General features: G+C 34.7%; 1 protein-coding gene across 2 annotated transcripts in view; it reads right to left on the bottom strand.

The window, feature by feature from the left end:
- Nucleotides 1-1,973: 1,973 nt before the first annotated feature.
- The window catches only part of SH2D1A (SH2 domain containing 1A), a 25,116-nt gene continuing 16,344 nt past the window's right edge, over nt 1,974-10,745 (bottom strand). Inside the window, exons 2-4 of one of the 2 annotated variants that reach the window (XM_017497553.2) lie at nt 9,332-9,395; nt 4,775-4,919; nt 1,974-3,777 (exon numbers count right to left, since the gene is read on the bottom strand). In XM_017497553.2, coding sequence (XP_017353042.1) covers nt 3,737-3,777; nt 4,775-4,919; nt 9,332-9,395 — 250 coding nt within the window. In that variant the 3' untranslated portion in view covers nt 1,974-3,736. The remainder of the gene's footprint in view (nt 3,778-4,774; nt 4,920-9,331; nt 9,396-10,745) is intronic. The other variant, XM_017497554.2, reaches the window with a different exon arrangement.

Raw genomic sequence — 10,745 nt, 5'->3', positions numbered from 1 at the left:
AGAATCATGGAGTAGAAGATAACCTTGATCATCTCAACACAACCCATCAGTAAAAATCAATAGGGGTAGGGGATTGTTAGTATCAATCATCTGGAACTTTTTTTCAAAATATGCATCCCACCTCACACTCAGGGTATTTTTTTAAAGGGCAGGAGCTCCTATAGAGAGAGAATTATTAAAGGAAATGGGGAGATTTTTGCATATCCCTTCCCTATTCACCCTCCCTTTTAAAAATCTGTGAATATCAATTAATGTTATTTAAACATTCAGTAATATTACTACCTTAAATTTATACATATAATTACACACACACACATATATACATAAATTCTTGTACCTTAATAATCTTGTGAGGTTAGTACAACTTAATTATTCTTACTTGGCAAATGCAATAACAGTAACAGACTGACTTACCTAAGGTCACATGGATAATTAGTGACAAAGATGAAAAACAGTGGGAGTTGAACAATGAGAATACATGGAGACGGAGGGGAACATCACACACCAGGACCTGTAGGGGGGTGGGTGAGGGGAAAGGGGAGGGAGAGTATTAGGACAAATACCTAATGCATGCGGGGCTTAAAATGACAGGTTGATAGGTCCAGCAAACCACCATGGCACATACATACCTATGTAACAAATCTGCACATTCAGCACATGTATCCCAGAACTTAAAAAAAATTTTTTTTAAATAAAAATAAAATAAAATGGCCCACCAGGTGACTTAAAAAAAAAAAGGGAAAAAAAAGTCAGGTCTCATGCATTCCTGCTTTTACTCTCTCTGTCCAATACTGAATGTGATACGTAGTATCGCCTTTTATCATCTTGTGAGAAAACAGTTCTGTGTGTATGTGTGCAACCAAGATGTATATATATCTCAATTCCACATATGTTAACAGACTCTATCCAGACAGTTGGTCAGGCTTATTACACCTTCCTACATTAAAAAAAAAAAAAATCTTCATTTAAGAACTAAATGACCTAATGATAAGAATTCAGCCTTTTACTACACATTTAGCCAATGACCCCCAATTATGAAAATGTCCAAATTGGATAGTTTAACTTCCTCAATGGTTGTAAACTGCAAAATAACGGTATTGCATTTACTGCAATAGAAAACATAGGCGTCAAAGTTGAATTTATAGCATCCTAACAGAAACACTGGGCATCCCTATAACCTTGAAATGCTCAAGGGCAACTCTGGGTTTTACTAGGAGGAGACTTTGGATTCTGAGCTTAACAAAGCGAGTCAAATAAAACATAAGTCGATGTTGAAACATTCTTAACATAGTTTAAAGCTGTTTCTCACATTTTTAATTCTGTGTCCATTCTACCCCAAAGAATATCTTAAATCTAGCCCTTTATTTATAGCAGAGGACTTAATCAGAGGCATTCTCTATAGACTTATTCTACCTGTGCACTACCACAAAGTTTCCCTGACTGTAACAGCCAAACAGACAATTACCTAAGCTCGTCTCCCAACTGACCTTATCTCTTAAGAACAAATTTCAGAGGAAATGAATAAGTATTTGATAAGCTGTCATGTCCCTTTTGGGCTTGCTGGCACACTTTTTTATCCCGAAGAGAGCTGCACACTTGGAAATATATTGTGCATTTTTCTACCTTGACTCAGCATCTTATGTTAGCATGGCAATATTTTAGATATGGCAAGGATATGACCTTTCTGTAAAGGTGCAAGTGATTATGTACTGGAAAATAGCAAGGATCCTCATGTTGGGAAAGAAAAGGTGCAAAAAAAACTTGATGAATAAAAGGCCAGCCAAAGACAACAGGGAGTGGGCTCATCAACAGGGAACTTTGGCAGCAACAAAATCAGAAAAACACTTACCTTTTCCAGGGAATCAGTCCAATAAGATAAGTAAGATAAGCTTCATCAATTATCAATGCTTTTTGATTTATTAATAGCATCAGTCTCTGAATAGTTTTATAAGAAACATTTCAAGACAAATTAGGTAAATAAAGCTTTCAAACACTTTATTTAATGTGAAAGACTATTGATTCAAAAAAGCTGTTTTTCAAAAAAAAGGCTCTTGGAAGTGAACATGCAAACATAATTCATATGTTTAGGATTATTCTAGAATTAACACATAATAAAGAGTTAAAATTAGTTACACCTATTACAACGGAGACTCAAGCCATATAATTAAAAACTATTAAACATATGCAATTTATTTTGAAAGTAGGATTTTAAAATTCCTTTACAAGTTAAAGTGATGCTTTTACCTCAAGAAATGGTAAACCACCCATAATGCGTTACTGGGGCCGTACTCCACTTTTGTACTCCCATGGCATCCATATTAAATACTCAGAAATCAGGTCTTGCCCAGCACATGGAGAGCAGCTCTGTCTCTCAGCAGTTCACTATTTAAAAACCAAGTTCACCAACACTCATATACAACCCAGAATTCCAAGTTATTATTTTATAGTGAAGCTTAGCCTTTTCCTATGGACCATGGACCAGAGTATTTGTGTTGGCTCATTCTGCCTCTAAAAACCAGATCTATCTGCCTATAAAGACCAGATCTACCTACACACAGGGAACCTCGCTTATCATGTACTTGTCAGCTTTCATTGTTATTGTTTCCTTGTCTTTCATTGTTATTTTCTTTCACTGTCTTTTATTGTTATTGTTTTCTCGTCCAATGAGACAGGGAACTTCGAGCAGGGATCAGGTGTTTTTACTTCTATACCCTCAGTGCCCTATTATGTTTGTTGAGTGAATGAATTCTGTGAGCCCTGTAGCAAAGTGACATATAATCAATAACAAAAATCACAAAAATATAAATGTAAGAAGAAAATACTGCATAAAATTCTGACTCTCATGTAGGTTTCAATCATTTGGAATTGTTAAAAAATTAATATAACCATAAACTTTCCAGCGGTCTTGTAGGGTTACTTTAAAAGGAGGCTAGTTACAAATCAGTTATTCATGAGCTACAGCTGCTGAAGTTTCCCTTCAAAATGAGGTTCTGCATGTGGCAGAAACAACTGTGGCAGAGGTAAACGAAAAGAAAAACTCAATTCATTGGATTTGCAATACAATTTCAAATCCTGTAGCATCAAATATGATAAACATTTTTAGAGCATATTTTAAATTATAAGATTTTAAACTCTAGGTTGGCCTGTGGATTTTACTGTCCAACATCAGAACACTGGGCAAGAAGGTTGCTTTCAGAATTAAACATAAATTCTTCACTCTGTCTAGTGCTTGTTTTAGCACACAGTAAACAGCTTCAAAAATCCCAAAAGAGCCTATGATACCATAGCTAGTGGAGAAATTGGCAAAGACAAGGGACACCAGCCAACTTCCCACCATACAATCAAGCAACACATTTTAAAATTAATAGCTATCAAATAATATTTCACTGAAAATGGAGCTTTTCACAAAAACCAATGATTATTTTTATTTATATTTGGCAAGAATTGACGTTAATCCTTTACAAAGTATTCATTATGCTTTAAATTGTTTCCCATTTGTAAATATGATAACTGAAAATAACCTATGGAATTACTTTTTCCCAATCCTTATTTCAAAGCTCCTCACTATGTACAGAAGTCCATTTCAGCTTTGACATCATGCTAGATGCTTCCATTACAGGACTGCAATGGCTTTAGAAATGCATTTGTAGCTCACCGAACTGTATTATCTATAATATATAAGACTTAGCATATATTTAAATTACAGAAAATAAAGTACAAGGTGTTTTATTTTTCTTCATGGGGCTTTCAGGCAGACATCAGGATCTTCTCTTATTCCTAAAGAAAAATAGCAAAAATCAAGAAAAGATAAATTTACTATTAAAATTACAGATTAACTCAAACTTATATTTCCACCTGCATAAAACTTACAATGACACAACACAATAATTTACCTTAAGCAACTTATTTAAAACTGAGTTATAAAGAATACTGGGCAGAAAAAAAAAAAATTAGCCAACTTGGAAATTAGAGCTCTATTTGCATTTGTATTATAAAGGCTAACTATTCATTAACTTAATTCACTACTTGAGTCTAATTGTCAGTTTACGCCTGAGCCTAGGTCCCTGTCAAAAAGGGATATAATAACTCATTTTTATTGTTTCAGTCAAGGCCTATCCTCCTACTCTAAACAAATGATAAGCCCCATTCAATAGAGGAGTAAACAGTCACATGTCAGACAGCTACAGACATTGGCTGGTATTCAGTCTTAAGCACGACACATACACTAAAACGGGTTCGCTCAGGATATGTAACAATTTGTGCCAGTGGAATAATAAAGTCTACTATTTAATTTCCTTAATTTTTCCAGAAAAAAAAGACATAATTCAAGCACCACTAATTCAGAAATCAGAATCGTGTGTTCCAGGCTAACGTTAGCTTTCATGTCCCTGAAGGAAAAAATAGTTTACTAAGCAAAGGAAAGGACCCCCAGGTGTTCTCTGAATTATACTATCTTTCACATTATTATTGTCTGAATTAGCGAAGTGAAATGATATGTAGCTACCTATAAAAGGGACAAGAACAAGACGAGACAGATAAGAGTAGTCAGGCTTACAGAATTTTTGATGTTTTTACAGAGATTCATTAAAAGTTTATAGAATAATAGATTGAAATTATAGCATATACATTATCACCTCTCATTTGACTTGCTGGCTACATCTACTTTTTCATTGCATTTTTCTTACATAACTTCTAAGTGATTATACGATTATGGATAGGTTGACTCGTAACTCTGAGCTTCCAAACCCTGTCAAAAATTAAAAGTAAATCATACTTGTAGTACCTTGTGTACTTCTAGCTGATGACTTCTTCTCAACTGGATACTGCAGAGGTATTACAATGCCTTGATCTGGCTTCTGAAATGCTGAAATGAGATTTTTTATTTTCCGGAAATATCTTTTATGTACCCCAGGTGCTGTCTGGAAAATAAAAGGCCAAGCAAATTATTTACCTATCTCATAATGATACAAAAAGACCTACAAAATGTGCTAGGGATGCTAAGAGACGTAACATTTGTGTAACTTGTTGAAATATCTGAAAACATGAAGAAGAAGGAAAAACAACATTCCAGAAGAGCTTACTTTGGTTGGCTGAATTTCCCTGCAAGAGGAGCTAATGAGCTGTCCTTTCAGTTCTCCCAAGGGTGGTATTAGTTTGTACAAGTTCTTGCTCATCGCCCTGCCCTTCCTTCCTGCTTCCCATCAGACATCTCAAACCTCTGAGGGTATACAGGCCATTACCCACAATGAATTCACCAACAGAAGGGATGCATTTAAACACACACACACACACACACAAAACATAGATCCTACAGGTCATTAATAAAAAATCTGAGGAACAACAACAAAAGACAAACCAACAACCCATCCTCCCCGACATCATTCCACAATATAAAATGCTACACAGGAAATTTAAAAATGGCTGTTATGATACACACAGTGCACAGCTAGTTCAGTTCTCATACTCTTTTACCTCATAATATTTCCTGCGTCATTCTTCATGTTAAATTTTTTCCTCCTTGGGAAACTTCCCTATACTCCCAAAATTGTTCTCTCCATCAGCACATCACCGTAACAAGGTGTTCTTGATGACATGAAAATGAAAGACTATATAAGGTCACCTTTATTTATTTATTTGTTTTTAAAGAGACACTTATTTGTAGGTGACTATTAAAATGTGTTCCTTTCCTGTCATCAGTTGTCTCGCAAAGACACTGCCTGAAATCAACAACAACAATTTCCTGCAAAAGCTTATGAGCCAAGCTTCAGGCATCAGCTCAAAACTGTCATTTTACATAAAATAAGATAGCATTGCTATGAGCAATGGACCAATGACTAGTATTTTTTAAAAAGTTGTTTTTCAGCTATTCCATCTGGAAGATTTTTGAGGTGGGAGCTGTTTGGTTTTCTTTTTAGAATTTAATGAGAAAACATGAAGGCTGGCATGAAGACTTTTGTCAGCTAGACAGTGGTATGCTGAAGATAGCACACTACACTACCCATAGTAACACTCAGTCATTTCCTTACACTGGGGTAAGTAATTTTTCATTGAAAACATGACAAAAATTCTTTTTAGCTCTATATTGGTGTGCAGCCATATGATCACAGTAGATGTAGAACACTCTCTCACCTACCCTCCAAATTCCTTTTTTTTTAGAGATGGGGTTTCTCCATGTTGGTCAGACTGGTCTCAAACTCCCAACCTCAGGTGATCTGCCTGCCTCAGCCTCCCAAAGTGCTGGGATTACAGACATGAGCCACCCGGCCACCTTCCTAAAGCTCGATTGAGACCTCATCCATTCTTGCAGAAGTCCAAACAGTTGTTTGGTTCCAAGATAGAATCTCTAAATTGCAAAGGCAGGCCGTAGGCATAAACTGCCTCCTTATACTTTCCTTAGGGCACTTTTTCATTTTCAAAGCACGTTCCTATCCCTTACCTTCACCATTTCCTCACAAAATGGCAATAATTGGCTGATTCACTTATTCCCATTTGACAGATAAGAAAAAGTGAATGCGAAGAAATTAATCAGCTTGCCCAAGGTCACACAGACAACCAGAGGCAGAAGTGGCTCCGAATCCCAGGACCCAGTCTCTTGCCTTTCAGATTAGAACTGAGCCAAACAGGATCTAGCGAAACTAGAGTCATCAACCAGAAGAGAAACTGTACACTCCACAGGTGTGGAAAGATTTCAAACCACACATCTTTTTAGCTGTTCTTGTGGCTTGTAAAACCATTTACCAACAGAAGCATAGCCAGGCGCAGTGACTCATGGGAGGCTGAGACAGGTGGATCACCTGAAGTCAGGAGTTCAAGACCAGCCTGGGCAACATGGTGAAACCCCGGCTTTACTAAAAATATGAAAATAAGTTGGACGTGATGGAGCACACCTATAATCCCAGCTATTTGGGAGGCTGAGGCACGAGAATCACTTGAACCTGGGAGGCAGAGGTTACAGTGAGCCGAGATTGCACCATTGCACTCCAGCCTAGGCGACAGAGTGAGACTGTCTCAAAAACAAAAATTAAAAAAAACACAGAAGCATCATTTACATGTAGTTAACACTTGATTATCCATGCTAACAAAGGAATATTGGATGTGTGGAAGCTAATTGAATTGGGGATCTGATGCTTCATAAGCAAATGACTGACCTAATTTACAGTGTTTTACTTAGATTAATAAGGAAAATTATTTAACATCTGCTGATCTCTTGATGATCATATACCCAGTAAAGCCTGAAGACACTGATGTCAACTGGGTGATATCAGTATATTTTTAATAATGTATTGCCAACAATTCACATATTAATAAATGAAAGTAGATTGTAGAATTATCTAAGCAATTCAGCAAAATTTTAGTCTGAGTCATATAATACACTAGGCAATGATTTAACCTAAAAGTCTTTCTAAAACTAGAAATATACATGATATCTGTATTTCATAATTCAGTGGGGCCAGGGTTTAATTTTATTACACTCTTTAAAACAAATCTCACTTACCTAGCTTTCTAGCACAATATTTGCACAGATGATGGTGTGCTACTGCCCTGATTTTTCCTGCAGCATGGCAAACTAAAACATTGTTCCAAAAATCAGTATTTATATCTATCATTTACCCATTTTTGAAAATACATTTATCACAAGAATTGGACCACTGACAACTCTCACCCTCTCACTGAACTCAGCTATTGTTCAAATTTTCACATCTCCCATACTGTCACCTTTTAGTTATCCATGAAAACATGTATTAGATCACAGCTGGTCTTCAATATGCTCTGGAGAAATTTCATCCAGTCAGGTGGTATGAGCTCTGAGAATACACACTAGTTTAATATTCACCTTAGAACAGCAGTGTTAAGAAAGTAAATTTAGTAGATAGAAAAAATGCAATATGCATTTCAAAAATTAAAGAATTTTATGAACTATTTTCTATTTGGGGATAAGTCATGCCAATCTTCTGCTCTCTTGGTGCAGAAAATTACAATATTATTACATAAACAAGGTCAAATCAGACAAAAGGATGAGGGGGCTTTTGTGTTCAATAAGCCCTCTCTTCTTTAACATGGTCACAAGCATGTGATAATCTGCATATTATGTTATACTCAAAATGCAGAAAAACAAGTTTTAAAAATAAAGTTGTTAAACCCTAAGAATTTAAGATCCTTTTCTTACATAATATTCTTCAGCAGCTGAAGGGTATTTCTCTAGGGGGAATAAATATTTCTGGTGAAATAATACACAAACACACACACACACACACACATATGTGTATATGTATATATGTGTATATAAGTATATATTACACATGACTATTCTTCATAATAAAGTTTAATCTCTTATTCAATCATCTCTGCAGTGATACATAGAATCTTTTAAATAAACAGATTTAAATAGTTTTGATTAGAAATGGTATAACTTTATCCTTAGTTAGTATTACAGTTTTAATGATCCTTACATAATAAAGCAACGGTGTGTTTAAAAACTTGCCCTAATTCATCTCAGTGGTTCAAAACATTTGTGGTCTATAAATTGTACTTGCCAATTTACTGATCGATTGGTAAATCTGAGAGCTATTTTAACTTTTTAAAGTCTAGACTTCAGAAAATTTTAAATGCATAGATTTGGTTATGGGTAGGAATTGTGGCAATTTTCAGGAGTTCACTTTTTTGAGGGCTCACTGTGTGCCATGCCCTGTGGCAAAGAGCTTCTTTATGTGTGTTATTTACTCTTCAAAATAAGCCCTGTGAGTAAGGGAGTACTCTTCGACTAAGTTTACAGATGAAGAAACTGGCTCACAAAAAAGTCAAGAAACCTGCCCAAGATCATAGACCTATCAGAGAGGAAGGGGGACAAGGCCTGGAACCCAGATTCTCCTGGTAACAAAGCCTAGTCTGTTCCACTGCTAACTGTTTAATTTCCAGTTATAGCTCCTCAAGGACATTATGGTCTCTTAGAAAACAAGCATCATGTTTTTTAATCTCCCATAATACCAACACTCACATTGGTATCATTTGGTAAGTAATTGCTCATTTAATTATTTTACCTATTTTTGATATGCTTTCTAAGATTTCACAGTCACTAAAAGTTTGACATAATCCTTCAACTTTTTTATCTTTCTCCCAAATTCATAAAACTCTGTAAAATGGTAGCTAAACAGGACTGGGACCACAATTCTCTAAAGCTTTCTTAATGATCCATGAACAATTTTGGATTGGAGCTTTAGTGATTTAAATATTATGAACATTTAATAATGTATAATTTGCTCTTTTATAAAGCCAGCTTAAATTTCAAACACTTCCGTGACACCCACAGAAGCAAAAATAAATGAAACTATACCTCAGCACTCCAAGAACCTGTTTCTGTCTGGGACACTCGGTACGTATAAATGTAACCATGATACCTGTGAAAGAATAAATTTCCATTACTGAAAGATTCCAAAAAAACAATGGATGCTGTAAATGTGAGCTTACAAATGCATATAAATATCACATATACTGGGACACACGTATATGGTGCCATTGCATTCACAGGAAGCAAAGAATAGTGAATCTAACTTGTCTCCATATTATATCTGCCCAGTCACAGTTTCTAGTGAGATTTATCTTTTCATTTTTTAAAATATGGAAACTCATGTTCCTAAAGATTTGTCAAGTTGAGAGAGAAACTACTTCTTTCTGTCTGTTTGGACAGAAAGAAAGTACAATAGGGACCCACTGTAATAGATAAAACCATGAATTATTAGATAGTTTTAACAAACAATAGACTTATTTTTTATTTTTTAAAATATTTTATTTTTTATTAACAAATAATTTTACATATTCATGGGGTACATATTTTGACATGTACAATGTATTTCTTAAGTACATATACAACCTTAAGGTGCAAATATTTCACTGGGATAATACACTATCAGGTCCACATTAATAATTAATATTAATAATATTAGTTATAAATATAATAGCATAATTATTAATATTAATATTGGTTATAAATATAATAGCAATATTATAAGGATATAATACTATAAGAATATAATAACTATATTCTTATAAAATTACTATCATAATATATAGCCATATAATATTACTGGAGTCATGCATCACTTACCAAGGGGGATACACTCTGAGAAGTGCATTATCAGGTGATTTCATTGTGGTGTAAACATTATAGAGTGTACTTACACAAACCTATATGGTATGCCAGCTAGGCCATGTGGTATAGCCTATTACTCCTAGGCTGTGTAGCATGTTACTGTACAGAATACTGTATGCAATTGTAACAAAACGATAAATATTTGTCTATCTAAACCTATCCAAACATAGAAAAGGCACAGTAAAATACAGTATAGAAGATAAAAATGGTATACCTGTTGAGAGTACTTACCATGAATGGAGCTTGCAGGACTAGAAATTGTTCTGAGTGAGTCAGTGAGTGGTGAGTGAATATGAGGGCCTAGGACACTACAGTACTCAAATGTTATAAACACTGTAAACTTAGGCTACACGAAATCTATTTTAAAATATTTGTATTTCTTCAATCATAAATTAAGCTTAGCTTCCTGTAACTCTTTTACTTCATAAACATTTTTAAACTTTTTGACATAATAACACTTAGCTTAAAACACAAACACATTGTACAGCTGTACAAAACTGTTTTTCCTTATATCCTTATTCAATAAGCTTTTTTGTTTTTAATTTTTTTATTATTTATTTATTTTATTTTTTTATTTATTATTACTTTTTTTTTTTGA

The sequence above is a fragment of the Cebus imitator genome, unplaced genomic scaffold, assembly GCF_001604975.1.
Source record: "Cebus imitator isolate Cc_AM_T3 unplaced genomic scaffold, Cebus_imitator-1.0 Scaffold232, whole genome shotgun sequence".
NCBI lineage: Eukaryota > Metazoa > Chordata > Mammalia > Primates > Cebidae > Cebus > Cebus imitator.
Note: the sequence above shows the minus strand (reverse complement) of the source record. Positions and strands in the feature narration are given on the sequence as shown.